Source organism: Euprymna scolopes, chromosome 38, assembly GCF_053919585.1.
Source record: "Euprymna scolopes isolate OS-2025 chromosome 38, ASM5391958v1, whole genome shotgun sequence".
NCBI classification, from domain to species: Eukaryota; Metazoa; Mollusca; class Cephalopoda; order Sepiida; family Sepiolidae; genus Euprymna; species Euprymna scolopes.
The window spans coordinates 16,696,830-16,716,268 of record NC_136519.1 but is presented as its reverse complement, the minus strand read 5'-3'; the positions used below and the strand labels follow the sequence as shown (position 1 = coordinate 16,716,268).

Here is a 19,439-nt window from a genome sequence, read left to right as displayed (position 1 = left end):
TTTATGGAATTGTTGTGAGGGTATCCATGTTACCCATGATGAAAATGATTAGTGTAGCAGGTGTGTTCCAAACGGAACTGTATGTAAACCCAGGCAACGCTGGGTACTCATGCTAGTATATATATATATTTTTTCGCGATCGTGTGCTAAACAAAACTAGGTACACTTAGGAATGGTGTTTTCCGCCGACATAAGAAAAGACATTCTTATCACGTGAATAAAAGAAAGGAGAACTGAAACATGCAGATGCGTCTTGCCAATCAGCGACCTGTGTTAGTTTGATTGGCGAGCATGTGTGAGCCCCCACCCCGCTCGATGGAAACCACGTGCAACTTGAAAAAGAACAAAGATATTGTTACTTTTTCGATCTAGTTGGCTGTGAAGAGACGCTATTTCGCGCCAGACGGATAAAATGAGCAAGAAAAACACAGAACTGCCATGCGTGTAATTATGGAGAAGCTAGCTTCCTAACTAGATGACACAAGGCCAAAAATTGGGAGTACTTAGACCATGGAATAACTTCTTGGATTGTTTTCGGTTATGACATACGCTAATATGCGCTAGCCAGAAGACATGGCTGAATGAACATAGAACGGTCATGTATGTAATTATGAAAATGTCGGCCTCCTAACTGGATGGAACAAGGCCATCAGTTGGGAGTACTGAGACCATGGAAGGAGGAGGAAGATATATGAAACGATATCTTGAATCTTAACAGAATTAGAAGAACGGATTCGTTGCACTCCAAAGCAATAAACACGACTCCCCGCAAGTGCCAGCACACATTCGTTGTAGTCGGACTCTTATTGTGTTTTTCGCCAGGAATCCTGTCAGACAGACTCTACCCAAATGAGCATAAGCTGTTATTCCTCCTATGAACAATGTTCATATATGGATTAATATATCCTACGTGGATTATCCAATGGATCAGTTGATGCAATGTACTCCTCGCTTTATATTAGTGGCCTGGCAATGCCGCAGAGGAGACAACCAAGTAAAAAATACCCTAAGCAAAAATTCATCCCAAAGCAGCAAAACTAAAGCTGGCTAGCCATGACACTATATATACAAATGTAGGCAAAGTTTTGTATATTGTATTGGTCTGAAAATATAGGTTCTTTTTACCAATTGTCATAAAATTTTAACCATTGAATAGTATTATAATTTGCAAAAAGCCTCAAATTTTCATGTAGTTTCGTTCCACAGAACCAAATTGTTAAATTTGTCGTTGGTGAAAATGTTGCAAAATATTCCACTCCAGAAATTTGTAAAAAACCTTTTGCAACAAATCTCGCTTTAAAAGTTTCACAGAAGCTGTGATTTTTTTGGAAAAAATCCAGCGTGAAGAAATTATATATTTATCTGTGGGTTTTGGCACTATTTCGTATGTGTTATTTTCAGATAAAGCTTTCAATTCGGATATCATAGCTTATTCCTATTCTTGGTGATTTGCTGAATTAATCGCGTCATTAATACTTTCCGGTGCGCTGTTCAACGAGTAACAGTAATCCGCTGTGTAATCTTGTATCTTTTCAATTTGTAAGAAGTCTGGCCTTGTTCGCTCCCTTATTGGGTATCGACGTGTCTGGTTAATATTTTCGTCAGAAGTTCTACTGTAATTGTTGTCGTTATTAATATTTTCATTGTGATCGATTAAGATGCTAGGTAATATTTCACGTTTTTCATCTACTGGATCGCCATTTTTTTTAATTTAATGTATCATTGAATTTTACACACCTAACCCTTTTTATGGCATTTTGGGTTAGAAAGTAGATTAAATATACTGGGCTGTTTTTATCGTAACCTACGAAAATAACTTTTTCGCTTTTAGTATTTAGTTTACTGGTGTTTTCTATAAATGCAAAACAATCAGAACCAAATAGATGCATTCTGTTCATTTTAAGTTTTACACCGCAAAACCCTTCATACGGCGTTTTGCCTAGTCTTTTATTGAACGATCTATTTCTAATATATGCTGCTGCCATTAAAGCGTACTCCATGAACTATGCGCTAATTTCGATTCGATAAGTAGGCATCTTGTCATCTCAAAAAGGGTTCGCCATGCCCTTTCAGCGGTGCCATTTTGGAAGGGGAATACGGCGTAGATTTCTTGTGTTTAATACGGTAGTTAATTAATAGAAGTTCAAAGTCTTTGATAGTAAATTCAGTCCCATCGTCTGAGCGAATACATTTTACTGAACCGTACGGGGCAATATCAGCTAAATATTTTTTAGTGGCGAGGATAGTGCCGGATTTGATTTTTAGAAAATAAACTATAATTAAACCGGAAAAATCATCAATAAAGTTCAAAACGTACCTTAGATTATTTCTCCCCATCGGGTTGATCGGACCTGCTAAGTCACAATGCATAAGTGAGAGAATTTTCGTGGCCTTTCTATCTGGCGTTCTGCTTATATATTTTGTCATTTCCCCTGTGCACACACATCACAATTTGGGAGATTGTCTGAAGGTATTATTTTCATGCCTTTGACTAAATTTGGTATTTTTTTAATATCAGCTGTATTGCAGTGTCCTAGAATTTTATGCCAGTCGGTCATTTTCTTTAATATCAAATACAGTTCCATTGGGGTATATCAATTTTGTTTGTTTGCTTGTTTTGGCCAAACATTATATTCGCGCCTTTTTTAATTGCAGCTTGCACGGAAAATATGTCTTGCTTAAATGTAGGTATGAACAGAGCATTATTTAGAATACAGTTACAGATTTCGCCATTATTATTTTTTTTAGGGATATTTTAGCATCGCCTCTTTTCAAGACTATATCATTTATTTGACTACCGTCGGCAAGTTCGACAAAATGACTTTGTGGATTAAAGTTTGAATCAAAATTAATAAAATCAGATTCCTTGGTGATAACGTGTGCTGTAGCACCACAGTCCACAAGGAGATTTTTACCGTTTGTGGTATTGTCAAAGTTACATGTGAATAGAAATCTATGTTCTTCTTCAAAGTTCTCAGCGTTTTTTACAGAGTCCATTTTAGAGCGTTTATATCGACATTTGAAACTTTTGTGGTTGAGTCGTCCACAATTATAGCAGATAATTTTATTCTTTTTCTTGGGAAAATTACTTTTGTGAATACATTGCAGTGAGGTGCGTAATTTGGTGGTATCTGTTTTCGAGAAGCATTTTTGAACTTCATAATATTGCTGGAGTTATTATTGTCAACGAGCATACGATTAGTCACTTAGTAACTACGCAATGCCACTTTAAATTCGCTGAAATTTATGGGTTTGTCACAACACTTAACACAAACATATGATCATTTCCATATTCAATTTGGTTACGAGTATATATATATATATTTATATATATATATATATATATATATATATATATATATATATATAACTACTTAATTTACTCACATAAATTAATATACGAAAGTTTAGATTTATGCGTAAACTTTAAGTATTTACTTCAAAAGTGCTCAATACGTAGGTAGAGCTAGTTAGTAAGCTATAAAATGTATATGGCGATTAAGCTACACTGAATATTCCACGTTTCATCCACTCTAGGATTCTTCAGGCTTATGCACATAAGCCTGAAGAATCCTAGAGTGGATGAAACGCGGAATATTCAGTGTAGCTTAATCGCCATATACATTTTATAACTTACTATATATATATATATATATATATATATATATATATATATATATATATATATATATATATATATATACATATGAATAAAATTCAATATGAAAAATAAATAAATGTTTATATCTTTTCTGCATTTATTACCTACTATTTGTTGACGTGGACGAATACAAAAAGTCTTTTGAAAGAAACGAAACGTTTTTTCGACCGATCTCTCAGTCTTCTTCAGTGTGAAATATTAACACGTGGGTGCAGGGCGGGAAGTGCTAACAGTGGGAGAAAAACAGGTATAGCCAATGAGGTTAAGGTGCGTCTAACTACGACCATCCCAATATTTTTTTTACTTGTGTGGACTTTATTCGAAACCAAGTCTTTCATAAAATGTTGAAGTGGACCCCACGCACCCCTGCGTACATACTCGTATATATTAACATGCATGCATCTACACCCATATATTACAACACATGTTTCCACACATACCTGCACACACAGAGAGAATACGCACACAAACGTTATAGACGTACATACACATGCACATTAATACGCATTGGAATCACGAAATTTTTATGGTTAAATTTTCACCCCGTCGCATATATAGAACCAAAATAAGTTTATGATTTCAATGATAATCACCAGCTTTTGCTCAGTACTTACGCATATATATATATATATATATATATATATATATATATATATATATATATATATATATATATATATATACCAACTTTTTCGCAATTTTTAAAGTTCGAAATATCAGCGACTATTGAGCAGATTTTAATAAAGGAAGGCTCGTTGAAAAACTAATTACATGGATTGTGTTGTGAGTTACGTAAACTGTGCCCTTTAGGTCGCCCATTATTGTTTCAGAAAGTGAGAGATCACCTTTCTATATTAATATAATACAAAATGAGCGCCCATTTTATAGCCACCTTTTTGGGAGGTTTTTTTTTATGAGTGGTGTTAATTGTGGCCTAGTACACCAACACAAAACCTACCTAAAACTTAAAGTTAGGTTTTCGGGTGTGCTGAAAACGAATGTCGCAGTTACATTGTCTGCAAATAAGATCTAGTATTTCCACAACCCTCTGGCTTTAATGGACGGGTGACTAAAACGTGTTACTATGGTTTCAAATGACCGGAAACATTACAAGAGGAGACTTGATTCCAAATAGTTCTCATACGTTTTACCTCCTCTTTTTTGGAAATAGAGTATGATTCAGAATATTTTCAGTATCAAATAATTCTTATTCACTGTGAAATTTGCTTTATGTATGCAAGCCAAAGAGTAGAGATATAACATGAGAAATTTTTGGAATCGAGTCTCCCCTTGCTGTTATTTCAGATCATTTGAAACCATAACAGCAAGTTTTAGTCTCCCCCACCATCGATGTCTGAGATTGTTGGAAAATACCAGATATTTTGTAATTCATATGCAAAACTAGAAAAACAAATGATAATGATTAAAATATTGATAAAGGTGCAGTATCTTTCCTGCCCACAAAACATCATTTAAAATTCACTATCACAAACTTTTGAGGGTGCTGAAAACGAAAATTAAAGTTAAAATCTCAGGAAACTAGTACTTTCCAAGATATGATGAAATTATAGTTTTAAAAAGTGGGAGATCACCTTTTTTGTGGATATATATATATATATATATATATATATATATATATATATAATATATTTTAGTCATCGACATACAGACCTGTTTCGTTGTTTCACAACTCATCAGTGCATCTAGACTAACACCTATCCCAAGCCGAGGATCGAACCTAGAACCGTCGTGATGACAGTCGGCAGTTCTACCACTTGACTACGGAATCGGTGGCCGCAATTAAACTGTCCGAATGTCTATTTAAATAAACATCCGTCCGCCACTCGTAGAGGGCTCAAACGTTTGTTTGTAAACAAACCGCGAGCTTCGCATTTTTTCAGCTAAATTAAGTAGCGAGTAAGATAATTTACGATAGTGCTCTACCCAAGAGGGGGGCTTTATAAAATATATTTTAGTCATCGACATACAGACCTGTTTCGTTGTTTCACAACTCATCAGTGCCGCTAGACTAACATCCATCCCAAGCCGAGGATCGAACCTAGAACCGTCGTGATGACAGTCGGCAGTTCTACCACTTGACTACGGAATCGGTGGCCGCAATTAAACTGTCCGAATGTCTATTTAAATAAACATCCGTCCGCCACTCGTAGAGGGCTCAAACGTTTGTTTGTAAACAAACCGCGAGCTTCGCATTTTTTCAGCTAAATTAAGTAGCGAGTAAGATAATTTACGATAGTGCTCTACCAAAGAGGGGGGCTTTATAAAATATATTTTAGTCATCGACATACAGACCTGTTTCGTTGTTTCACAACTCATCAGTGCCGCTAGACTAACAGGCGGCAAAAAGAAAGTTCGCACTTGCAATTTTTTCAAAAACTGCAAATTTAAGCTAAATTTAATGTAACTATTTAAACAACCTATACCTTATTTGATTCGCCTTTTATTCCTCTATAATTTCACCTATTCATATTTGACTTTTAATTAAAATATTCTAGTGTTCACGTCAATTTAAAAAATAACTTCAAATTAAGGAGGCGGATTTTCTTTTTGCCGGCACTGTATATATATATATATATATATATATATATATATATATATATATATATATATATATATATATATATATATATATACATATATATATATATACATATATGTGTGTGTGTGTGTTTGTATATATATATATACATATATATATATATATATATACACACCATCTATATATATATGTGTGTGTGTGTGTGTATACACCATCTATATATATATATATATATATATATATATATATATATATATATATATATATATACCATCTCTCTCTATATATATACATATATATATACCATCTCTATAATTATATATATATATAAAGCTGAATGTGTGTGTGTGTGTGTGTGTGTGTGTGTGTGTGTGTGGTCACGAATAGGCTCCTATATGGTTGACTATTTTAAAAAAACTGATTACATATAACGATAGAAGATGTATCGAGACACAGAAATGGGTATGTTTGATCTTACAGAACGGTGGTTCATTAAAATTGTGGGGTCTGCGTTCGCGCTTTGTCCACAAAGTATGGAAATAAAAAAATAAAAAATAAAAAAAAACGTTTACAAGTGTTTTTGATATAGATGTACATAATAATACTTTGATAAGTATGTTTTAACTTAAATAGGGATGGTATAATAAAATTGTGGAGTCTGCGTTCGCGCCTGGGCTCCATAGAATGGAAATAGGCACACACTTTAATAAAGTCTTTTCATATCTATCTGCGTAAGTATACTTTGATAATTATGTTTCAGTTTGAAGAAATATGGTATAATAAAATCATGGGGTATTCGTTCGCACCTGACCTCCATAGAATGGAAATATGTCACAAAGTTTAGCAAGGTTCTTTAATATAGATCCACTGAATAATGTGATAAGTGTTTCAGTGTGAACAGGTATGGTATAATAAATTATGGGGCTTATCTATTTTATTTTAACTTTCATCATATTTTGCTTTGGTTTTGATACCCCCAAATTCGAAGCTATCTCTTTACAACGCTACCTTTTCATAACTTATCTTACTTTAATAAATCAGAGTCCATCTTCTGTAGGCTGTTTTTGAACCCAGTCAACGACGGGTACTTTTGCTAGTATATATATATATATATATATATATATATATATATATATATATATATATATATATATATATATATATACCATCCACAGTTTTTAAAAATTCAAGTAGTTAAATGAATAAATATAAATTTAAAAAAATAATACATAAAAAATTATTGAATTATTTATCTTTTATTTATTTATTTAGTTAGTTAGTTATCTGCTCATAAAGACTGTACATTCCTTCAAAAATACCTTCAATTCTTTAACAATGCTTCTTGCAAACCACGCCATACTTCTTAAATATTATTTATATATCTATTATTGTACTTATAAAACAGTAATCTACGAACACGTATTTCGCTGTACTGCATATATACATGATTAAATAAGTTTCAATTTACTGAACTAAATAATATTTTTTCAAAAGTGTTCAATACATATGTAGAGCTTTTATAAATAAAACTATAAACATTATAAAATCTCTACGCTGATCAATCTATGTTTCAACGATATTAATCATCTCGACGTTTGGACAGTAATTATTTTTTGCCGTTGCAATCAAATCTTTTCTATTGTCTGTGTCCATTTTTGGCTTTCCTCTCTTTCTTTTTTCATCAAGGGTTCATTACAGCACTTGCTTAACAATTCTCTCTTGGTTCACTCAACCTAGACGTCGTTTTTTTTTTTTTTTTCTTTTTTTTTTTACTACTCACGTTTACTTTAAACAAAGCTTATTATCACTTAGACGTACGGGGCTACTATTTGGGACAATGTTATTGGGAAGAGGTGTTGGTTTATATTACGTTTAAACTTCTGCATGACAGTACTATAAGGAAGTAGGTAACAGGGAGAGAATTCCAAATTCTAGCTGTCCGAGAGAAGAAACTAATAGACTAGAAATCTTTCTGGATCTTTATGATGAAGGGGTGTGATTTTGTTGCTAGACGGGTTTGTCGAGGGTATGTACGTTGAAGGGGATCAAGTGCGATGAGTTTATCAGAGCACATTCCATTAAAATACTTGTTGTAAAATAGGCACAGGAATGCAACATGGCGGAGATGGGACAGGGGTTAGAGCTTAGTTGACAGCGCAGGATCTGTAAGATTAGAAACTCCTCATTGGATCCTGTCTAAGAACGAGATATTTGTGGTGGATGCACCAGCTCAGATGTGGCACCATCATTACATGCGTGGACGAATTATGGGTTTGTAAAGGTATAGGATGGTGTGAGTAATTTTCTAACATGGTAGAGGGAGGCCACCTTGTTTATAAAAGCTTTGCCAATGTCCTCAATGTATTTGTTCCAATTCATATTGCCTGTGGATGTTAGGACAAGGAGTTTGAAAGATTTGATCCCAGGTAGGGCGAATTTATGATGGTAAACAATGTTTGAAAATGCTTTTTATGTACAAACATTATAAAATCCATTAACAAACAGACATGTACTACAAATTTAGGCCCTGTCGGTGGAGCATTAGAATACACCGACTGCCCCCCCCCCCCTGCAGAGAGTAAAAGTCCCTCAATGGGGGTCCTGGATATGACCTTAAACTATATCCAGTGGTGAGGCCCCAGCTTGTGGGCTTTGGGAAGTGTGGAGCCACCCTTTAATTACCATTGCTCCCAGGTCCACTCTGACCCAGAGTGGTAGTACATGTTAGGGTTCCAACTATGGGTTAAATAGAAACCGACTTGAAAATAAGAAATATATTCTATTAAAAATTTTTTCTTCAAAATCTTTGGATTCGGCATTAAATAACCCGAAAAGTGTTGATATGCCGTAAAACAAAAACAACCAACCAACCAACTACAAATTTATATATGGGTGGTTCTTCTTATCTTACATGTATTGTTATTATTATTATTATTATTATTATTATTATTATTATTATTATTATTCAAGAACAGCCAACAAGTTTTTGAGAGTTAAGCTTATAATCATGTTTACAGTAGTTCACATAGGCAAATAATCGAAAACCTTTGTGGTTCAAAAACTGCGATTTTGTTTTTCAAATTTGCCTTCCATACTGGAAAATCTAATTTTCTGGAGCTTTCTACCGTTATCTTGCACCAATGTTGAAATCTTTTGTTTTTGTTGCAGAAAAATCAGTTCTTTTGCATGCAAATTTGCCGATTTATTTTGTGCAAAATTCCCCTGCACAATTATTGATTTGCATGTGCAAGTGGGGTGTGAAATGAGGTTACGTTGTCATTGTTTGCGCGGATAAATTTGCTGCATGCCAAAAACAATGACCGTTAAATGCATTGAAGGCGTGCATACGAGTTGTTTTCATTAAGATTCCAGACTTTTTCGCATCGGTACTTTTATTGATAGTACACACATGAAAACTTAGTTCCCTTCGAAGTAGTCTTCTCCGGCTGCAATACACTAGTTGTACCGTTCCAACAACTTCTGGAAGACTCCATGTGTTAGCATATCAATGACCCTCGTCACCTTAGTGCAAGTACTAGTGTTTCATGCTAACGTAATCATCAGTGCAGGAGGTTATAATTCCAGCCGGTCGGATATTTGATCCCAGCCACTATAATTCAATTTTCTAAGGGCATATATATATATATATATATATATATATATATATATATATATATATATATATATATATATTAAATTGTGATTCAATGAATTTCAAAAAATTCTCATTGAAATGAAATGAAATGGTTGAGTTTCATATCAAATAATTTTTATTATTCTAAGCAAGACAAAGAATACTTTAGAAAATTAATCTCCTTAACCTATAGGGTTTCGATGTCTACCATCTCATCAGAGGAGAGAAAATATTAGCAAATACTTATAAAGGTATGCGCCCTATTTGCTAAAGTCAGTGAGACATGGAAAGTCAAAGTCAAAATAATAAATTTATCCGAAGTCCTGTAGCAGAAAGATTTGCAGAAAAAGGATATGAAAGTATCTAAAAAAAACTTTCATATCATTGAATCCCAATTCAATTTATTTGCTCTATCTTGCATATCGAGCAATTCTTGTTTAGATGGGATAACTTATAGAATATTACTGCCAGTAATATTTTGGAAACTTTACAATCTCACGTTTCCATAACAACTGATTGTTAAATAAAAACTATTCTGAAGTATATATATATATATATATATATATATATATATATATATATATATATAGTCTTTGAAGTTTTTAACATTTGAAACCATACAAAAATTTACTTTTTATCATTCGTTAAAAAAAAAAAAAAAAAAAAAACATCTAGTCAGTAAGTCATTTAATCACCTGCAATCACTGCATCAACTCTCGAATTTACTATAATACCAATTTTTTTTATTTTATTTTATTTTTTTATTTATTTATTTTTTTATTTTATTTATTTATTTTTTTTTTTGCCTATACACACACATTTTATTCTTTATTCTATATGATTACTAGATATACCCGTGATTCATTAGGTCACAACGCTTATCATTGTCTATTTTACTTTGATTTCATTCGAAGAATAATGCACTGAAGCATATTTATCAAACATTTTACTTGCATAATTTGCTTATCTTTTATGTACTCACAAAAAGTAGGTCTTCTGTGAGTAGCGGAAGTCATGTGACATCATTTTCGCCAAATGGTATTGTGTTCTTGTAACTATCACCACTATTATTTATTCTTGTAGGATTTCATTCGAAAATTCATGAACTGTTAAGACTGTTCTCTATCATAACTAAAAAATAATTAGTCTTTTTTTTGGGGGGGGGGGCTTATTGTCACCCAAATTAAGGTAAGTGATATCTTACATTAAAATCAAAGATGGATGCGCATATTCCGATTGAAAATTTTGAATCAACAGACAAAATCTCTTTAGAACTATACGGGAGAATTCAAATATTTTTTTTTTAAATCATGATATTTTTTTTTATTTCTGATTGTGAAATATCCATAAGAGAGAACGAAAAAACTTTTTTTGTACAGGGTGGAAGGAAGTGTCGCCCTAAAGAAAACAGCACAACTTTATTTTAAAACTTATTGAAAAATCAATTCAAATAACTTGATTATGTAGTAGAGCTGACATCTATCCAATGTAGCCATGTTCAGCCTCAATCACCGCCTTGATACGTGTCAGGAACTAGGAAAATGCATTTTCCACGAACGTTGTCGGAAGCTCAGCGAATACTCGGTGGATGGAAGCGATCAGGCTGGTAGTCTTGTTAAGTCATGTTAGTGATATTGGGAGGTTATGTTGGTGATGTTCGATGACCAAACGAAGTAGTCCAGCGAATTCAGGTCGGGGGAGGAGGGGTGCCAGTGAGAGAAGGGTACAAAGTCGTAGCACTCGTTCTTAAGCTAAGCCTGGGTCTCCTTGTACTTGTGAGCCAAGTCCTGCTGCCACACCCAGTGTCTACCAGCGGTCATATGTCTGCACCAAGGGATTACCACACTTTTCCGCACATCCAAGTACACTTTGGTGTTGACATTCAAGCCGACTTTGAAGATGTGAGGTGGCATGATGTGGCCCTCACTTGGAACCATACCAAAGACCATATTCGTGGCCTGAAATTTTGACGTTTCATCATTCTGGACACGTCCCTGTTATTTGTGGAAATCTAGTGATGCATTTTGAGGGTGATGGCAATGGTCCTGTTGTCATAACTTGGATTGGTAAAGAGCAAGAGTTGTACAGCGGCGCATCTCCGATCTCGCTCGTTGAACATTACATAAATTTGAGACATGATAGAAGCCTCCTAGCGCTTTTGGGATTTCTATACAACTGGCCAACTAGTAGATGGTCTGCAACAAAAAACAATGGTTTTCATCTAACGAAAATGGAATCATGTTTTTTCTAGGGCGACAATTTTATCGTTTTAATCTGTATAAGAGGCAGATACGTCCTAAACTGGAGTATTCTTGCTCATACCACCCTATTCTATCTTGACAGAATTCATAACCAGCTTCGAAATCTAGTAGGAGATAATCTTTTCTATTCCTTGCAACACCTGTCTTATGGAATAAATCTGCTCATCTGGGTTTCAATCTTTGTTCCCATCTTGCGAAACTTTTGTGAAAAACACCCATCTAGCTACAACCACTATCAACAATTTCCCTTACTCCCTTCATCTAAACGCAAATTCCATGAATAAAACCTCTGCTCGCCTGTGAAACACCGTTCCGCTTGCCTGTTTCCCAACTGACTAAAATATGGGGTCTTCAAGCCCAATGTAAACAAGTTCTTGTTAAGCCGTCCCCATGCACATTAGACGGTAAATGGGTTATCATTTTACGTTAAATTTATATGTGAAAGTTACACCTACTCTAAAATCTAAAATATTGTTGTTGCTTTGAAAATTCTTATGACTACATACTCTTTTAGGTTGTTTACATGCAAGCGTCTAAAACCTCAAACCCTTTAATAATAAGGGTATACCTCCAGCCAATAGCTAAACAACTCAGCATCCAATAAACTGAACTACACAGCACTACCCATAAATTTGAACACCTCCTTGAAACAGGAAATCATGTAATATTCGTCGTAAGCAATTACATCAGTGTAAACAATGTTATGTAGCCGGTAGTTGTATAACATTTATACGTTTGTCTTTTATTTAACACTTGTGTCAATCGTCTAGTGGTTTATATAAAAGCGTATTTGATATAATAGGTGCGTATGTGTATACAGAGTGTAGAAATATTAATTGTGTCCTCCATGTACATAAAATTGTCGTTGTGTGTTCGGCGGCTTCTTTAAAAATACACCTAGTTCACAAACGCGACACATAAACTTTTACAGACACGAAACGATAACAGACCAAAGGAATCACATACCTTCTTATTTGTCCACACCCGAAAAGAACATCATAACAACGAGTTATATTTTATATGGATTTTATTCGTCTTATGGATTCCCTTGCTGGAATCCTCCTCTACACCTTCATTCTTTTCTCTGCCAGCTTCCATCAGGGTCGTCCACACGCCTATTCTCTTAGGTGTTCCTCGTCAACTCATTAGTTTGATCCTTGCTAACTATGACGTCAGAAAAGCAAACCAAATAACGTGTCGTTCACGTAAACTAAAATCTTGTTTATTTAACTCTAAATTCCAATCTTTTTTTTATTATTTCTAAATCGACTTTGTTTATTTAATTTCTGCTTAAATTCCTGCTAAATATTCCAAGCTCTAAATACACATTTTCCCAAACTTTATTGTTTTATTTTTTCACCTGGCCCTGTCCGGTCAATATCTAACAAACAATATTTAGTTAATTGGGGAAGTTGGAGGTGTTTATTCTGAAATCCGTTCTTAACACTGGGGGGTTGAAGGTGTTTATTCCGAAAGCCGTGACGCATGCATATGACTAATACCTCGGTTGTGAAAAAATGACTGCCAAGGATTACATTAGCTATTACATTGGATAACAAATGTTTCCATATCTGGTAAACTACTTATTATGTCCCTATTGAACTGTAATATTCGTTGTTAGCATACCCAAAACCTATACGAGTCGGCATTTCGAATGTGAACGGTGAGTTGTAGTTAATGTAAAAAAAAATACCGAAAAATTTGTATTTTAGTCAATTAATTATTTAAAAGTGTTATTAAAATTAATATTTGTTTTCTTAAAATTTAATGATTATTTATATTTTATTAGTTACGGAAATTTCTATTTTTGTATTAAAATAAACCTCTATTTTTGTGTTGCCATAATTTTCTTAAAAATATTTGAATTCAGTAAATGTGTAAGGAAACCCTTGTAAAAAACACAACACACGCATTCGAAAAATTTTAATTTTGGTTTGAAATTAATATTTATTTATCTAATCGATGAATGAATAAAATGAAAAGATATATCGGGATGTCTTCGTCTTATTTCTTTACAAAAAAGAAAAGGGGAAATTATTTATAGAAAAAGACAGAAGTTATTTAACGTTAAGGAAAAGCTATTTAGAGAAAAGAAAATAATCCAAAGGGAATATGAGTAATAATTTAATTTAAAGAAAAATAGCATTATTAAAGTTAGGTTAGATTATAAACATTTCCAATTTCAGAATCTCGAGCAATATTTACGTATTACTCGGAAAAAAATGAGGAAAGAAGAAAAGAAACGCAGGAATCTGACATTAGCCTAAGTAAGATTTTCTATCAAAACTGTACTCAGAATCTGTCCCCTGTCGTGAAAGATTTACTTAAGAAAAGTATGAATTTTTTTCATTGAATTTTGTTGTCGTTTGTGCAGGATTTCCAGCAAGAAAATAATTGTCAAAAACATCTGTCTTAAAAGACAGGAAAGAACCTGCAAGCAATTAAAAAGAAAAGTTTTATTTTCCCAGGCTGTAAATTAATTTTAAAAAAAAATGATCTGGGGTCATCAGCTAGAATCGAAACCAAAACCTTTAGCGTTCCAGTCGAGTTCTCTACCAACGTCATTATCGAGAGAAACATAATAAAGCTTAATTATTAAAACACTTGTAGAAATTAATTTTAAGTGAGCATGCGCAAAAAGAAGTCAAAACATTTCGCATTTCAACTTGCTGATACGAGTTATTTATCAACCTAACCAAATATTTTACTCGTTACAAACCATCCTTTAGATATAATTACTATTTCCTGTAAATTTCAATGTTATGTTTAAGAGTTTACCTGTTAGATATTTACACACGCATACATCTACTGTTTTATTCATATATAGAAGATTGGATTAAACGACATAACTTTTGAGGCGTTTGCTTTTGAGTGGTTCTTTAAAAACGTCCCGAATTCTTGCAGAATGTTATTGGATTCTTTAAATATGAGATGATCCCAAGCTGCTGGGCACGATGAAAAGAGGAAAGCGAAATAAACGAAATATAACCGAGTGATGGACAGTTCCATTTATGCTCAACATGTACACTTATCTTGTCATTTTGGTTACAACGACAAAAGCTTGCAGGGAATTCGAGTTGAAGGGGTTATAGCCAATAAGAGAGACTGAAAGAATCCAAGGACAGTGCTATGTCCTTGGAAGAAATATCTATCGATTAGTCTGAAGACAGATATGGCCATAGGGTTATTTCCAGTAAAGTATAATGTATATATTCATGTATTGATTTGCGGACTGTTATTCTCATCTCCATTATTGCTGTTTCACTACGTTTCAGCCAACTATTCCTCTGGGCTTCTCCAGGTGGTTAACCGCAATGGGATAGGAATGCTGAGTCTCTTAGCTGTATCCTGAGTAATTATTGTCTTCCATAGTTGGTGTTTTGGGGGGGGATTTTTTACATAGGCGTCACCACTTATCAAGGCCGAGAGGCCACTCAAGGATAAGGGTTTAAAGAGTGTACAGTCGTCAAAAGGACAATATAGTAATCGATAGTAATGGAAGTTCGGTAAATGTGTTAACTAAAGTGGAACGGCTCACCAGAAACTTGTTCACGTTGGACTTGAAGACAACGATATTATAGACAGCTGGAAAGCAGGAAAACGGAAGACAATTCCACAGGCGTGCAGTTCTAAGAAAGAAGCTTTGATCATGGAATCTATGTTTAGGTTTAGGCACAGATAAAGAGTGGGGGGAATTATTGATAGTGTTTTCAGCTAGACGAGTGTTTCTTGTGAAAGTTTGGCGAGGGGGGACCATAGATTGAAGCTCAGTCGAACACTTCCATGAAAATAACGATAAAGCAGAGACAAACTCGCAACATCTCTTCTGTGAGAAAAGGGTTGCAGTGAAGAGAAAAGGACATCCCCCACGAGGCCATGAAGTCTATTTTCTAGCAGCTCCTGCCCAGATGTGGCAACAGTATTCCATCCTTGGACATACCTGGCTCTTATATAGATAAGGAATTGCATCAGCAGTGAGATATCTACTGGATCAATAGAAGGATCTGACCATTTTTCCAGCGGCCTTGGCAACAGATTTGATGTACGTATTCCATTTAAGATCAGGAGTAAAGATCAAGCACAGAAGCTTGTCAAAACATGAGGCCTCCCCAAGACGAGAGCCATTCATTTTAATTGATGCCAGATGTGGATCAGAACGTTGATGATGTAAGGATAGAAGCTTGGTTTTAGATGCATTAAAAGTAATCAGCCACTCCTTTCCCATTATACAATGTGATCAAGATCAGAGGAGAGAGAATAGGAGAGAACTTGGTCGTTTACTGTCTTAGATGTGCTACCATAGATGGTAGTGTCATCAGCAAAAATGTCTACAAATGATGTAAGGATGTGATTTGGAAGATCATTAATGTAGATCAGGAAAAGAGTTGGGCCCAGGATGGACCCCTGAGGGAATCCAGCATTAATATTGTGAGCTTCTGATTTTTGCCCCTCAACTACTACTTTTATGAACCTATCAGAGAGAAATGATTTAATAATTGAGAAGACATTTCCAGCTATACCGTAGCTGGAGATCTTGTGAAGTAAACCTTTATGCCATACCCTATCAAAGGCCTTTGATATGTCAATAACAATTGCCCTAGAAAGGTAGCCTCCGTCGAGAGATTCGCTAATCCTATGAGATATAACTGTAAGGACATCTGCTGTAGATCTAGCAGAACGGAAACCATATTTTGTGTAACTAAGAAGGTTATTTTTGCTGAGATGGTTGATTACTTCTGTATTTAACACAGATTCCAGCAACTTATGACGCACAGGAGACTTATTGGCCTGTACTGAGAGGGGGATGAGCGATCACCTGAATTCTTAAATACAGGGCATACTGATGAGATTTTCCAGGGTGATCGGAGCAATTCTCCTTAAGACAACGTTTAAACAGTTTTGTAAGTATGGGCGCTAGTTCAGGTTGAAGTTTTTTGAGTACTATAATTGGAATACCATCAGAGCCGGTTGCTTTACTGGAGTCAAGGTTTTTGATTAGCTTGGCAACATCAGGTACAGATATTTGTATATCACATAGTGTGTTTTCTGATACAGGAGGAAATATTGGGGGTTGGCGGCCTTGGTCGCAAAGGGTAGAATTAGCTGCAAAGTTCTTGGCAAAGAGTTTTGCTATGTCTGATGCTGACGAGATTAACTCAGGTCACTGATGATAGTTGAGATAGAGCGCACGCTTCTGTTCAGGATTCTGTTTGCAATTTGCCAAAACTGGTGGGAACCAAGCCGCTGCTCAGCTACTTTGGACTTGACAGAGATAGCATATAACTCTCTTGCGTTCTTTCTTACTTTCTTACAATGGTTGCTGGCAGTCCTGAAAGCGGCTTTAGTTTCCATACATCTATTACATTAGAAGCAATGGAAAAAGTTATTTCTGTGTGCAATAGCAGCAGCACATTCTGGAGAAAACCATGACTGGCTGTTAGGTTTTTGCTGGAATTTTTTCGAGTGTATGAAACGGTCTATACCTACAATTAACCATTCCGTCAGGTCTGATACTATAGAGGACATATCGTTTTTAAACATGGAACGCAGAGGTAGATCTGATATAAATGTGCGGAAGCTATCCCAGTCAGCCATAGTGTATCAATATACAGTATGATGGGGAGGTACGCCTGAGGACTTATTACATTTCATTTTTATATTAACTGATACAACTGAGTGGTCGGAAGATCCAAGAGGAGACAGAACGGAAACTGAACATAGTTCAGGGCAAGTTGTGAGAAAATGTCTAGGAGACTCGCATACCGGCCGTCATTGTCAGGCACACGGGTGGGTTCGTGAACAATCTGAGTGAGGTCATAAGCAATGGAGAAATCATAACAGGACCTCCCCTCATCATCGGTCTTGTTTGAGTGGGTCAACCATTCCACATTGTGAACATTGAAGTCTCTACATATGTGAATGTTAGCGTACTCCGCTATTATGGGGGCGATAGAGAGTAAATATAAATGCAGTAGTGTGAGCTAGTGCAACCCAGAAGCATATATAGGGTAAGTTAGGATCTTCTCTGGAGATGTCCCTACCACATGGAAAGCCATCTTTAATATAGGAACATATTCCATGCCCATGGCGATCTTGGGGGTCAGATTTGGAGGTTAAGTTAGAGTATCCCTTAATTACAAACTCATTTAGGGAAATCGTCTGTCCAATGCCAGTTTCGCTTAAAAATAAAAGGTCTGGTTTAGTCTCCTGTAATTGGGCTTCAACCTCTGAAAGGTTAGAACGTAGACCCCTGGTATTGTCTCATCACGATTTTGGACAACTAATTCTCTAGCCCGCTTTTGGGTGGGATTGAAACCGCTATCTTCAGACAATACTAACCTGGATCCGTAGAGACTCAACGCCTCTATCACCGAAGGGTGATCAATGTTGGATCTTTTAATCTTATAAATCCAAATTTACGTTCTTATTTGGTCTTTCATCGTCGGTTCCATTCTGAATGATATATATTATTATGTGCATTCTTATGAGATGAGTAGGTTGTGTATTTATTTATTTATAGACTCTTATCCTCATCTTCATAGTTGTTATTGTTTCACCATGTTTCAGCTAACTCATCCTCTGGCTTTCTTCAGGTGATTAACTGTGACGGAATAGGGATGCTGAGTCTTTTAATTGCATCCTCAATAATTACTGTCTTCCATGAAGATGAGGATAACAGTCCCCAAATAAATAAATAAATATACAAATTTCCCATCTCAAAGGATTCCAATAAGATAATATAGAAGTATAATTCATGTCCAACGATGAAAAACATACACAAATTCAACAATAATTATTATTGTGTAACATAACACGGATGCACGTATGTAAAAGCAGGAGAAATGACGTCACCAGTGAGGTGGGGTAAAAGACAATAAAAAAAGAAAGACAAAGATCTCGTGAAAGACAAGATAACATTCGAGATCTTGTGAAAGACGCGGAGAACGTTCTAGATTACGTGGGTGACATCATCGTCATAGTAACGAGGAAATAAATGTCGTTGTACAGAATCAAAAAGCGAGTTGGAGTTATTTCCTATTCTTTGTCTTAGTCTCCTTTGCGACTGAAACTGCACACAACAATGTTATAAGTTCTGTTTTTTTTTATATGCTTGTATGATAGAGCTTTAATCATTTTACAGAATATGCATTCATGTGTAAAAAAAACTCTTCTTACCTGGTCTGAAGTATAAGTATGAGTGTTGAACAGAGGTTGGTGCATACTGATGTATTTTTCAGGATTCTTACACACTTTAGCATGCCAAGCCTGAAATAAAAAAAAAAGAAATAATAACAATCTAGTATTATTGTGCCCTGGGTAGTT

General features: G+C 35.0%; 1 protein-coding gene across 1 annotated transcript in view; it reads right to left on the bottom strand.

Annotated features, from left to right (window-relative positions):
- The window catches only part of LOC145263078 (coiled-coil domain-containing protein 148-like), a 415,858-nt gene that overhangs the window by 33,423 nt on the left and 362,996 nt on the right, over positions 1 to 19,439 (bottom strand). The window contains exon 12 of the mRNA XM_080119947.1: positions 19,293 to 19,382. Within this exon, the coding sequence (XP_079976073.1) occupies positions 19,293 to 19,382 (90 nt within the window). The remainder of the gene's footprint in view (positions 1 to 19,292; positions 19,383 to 19,439) is intronic.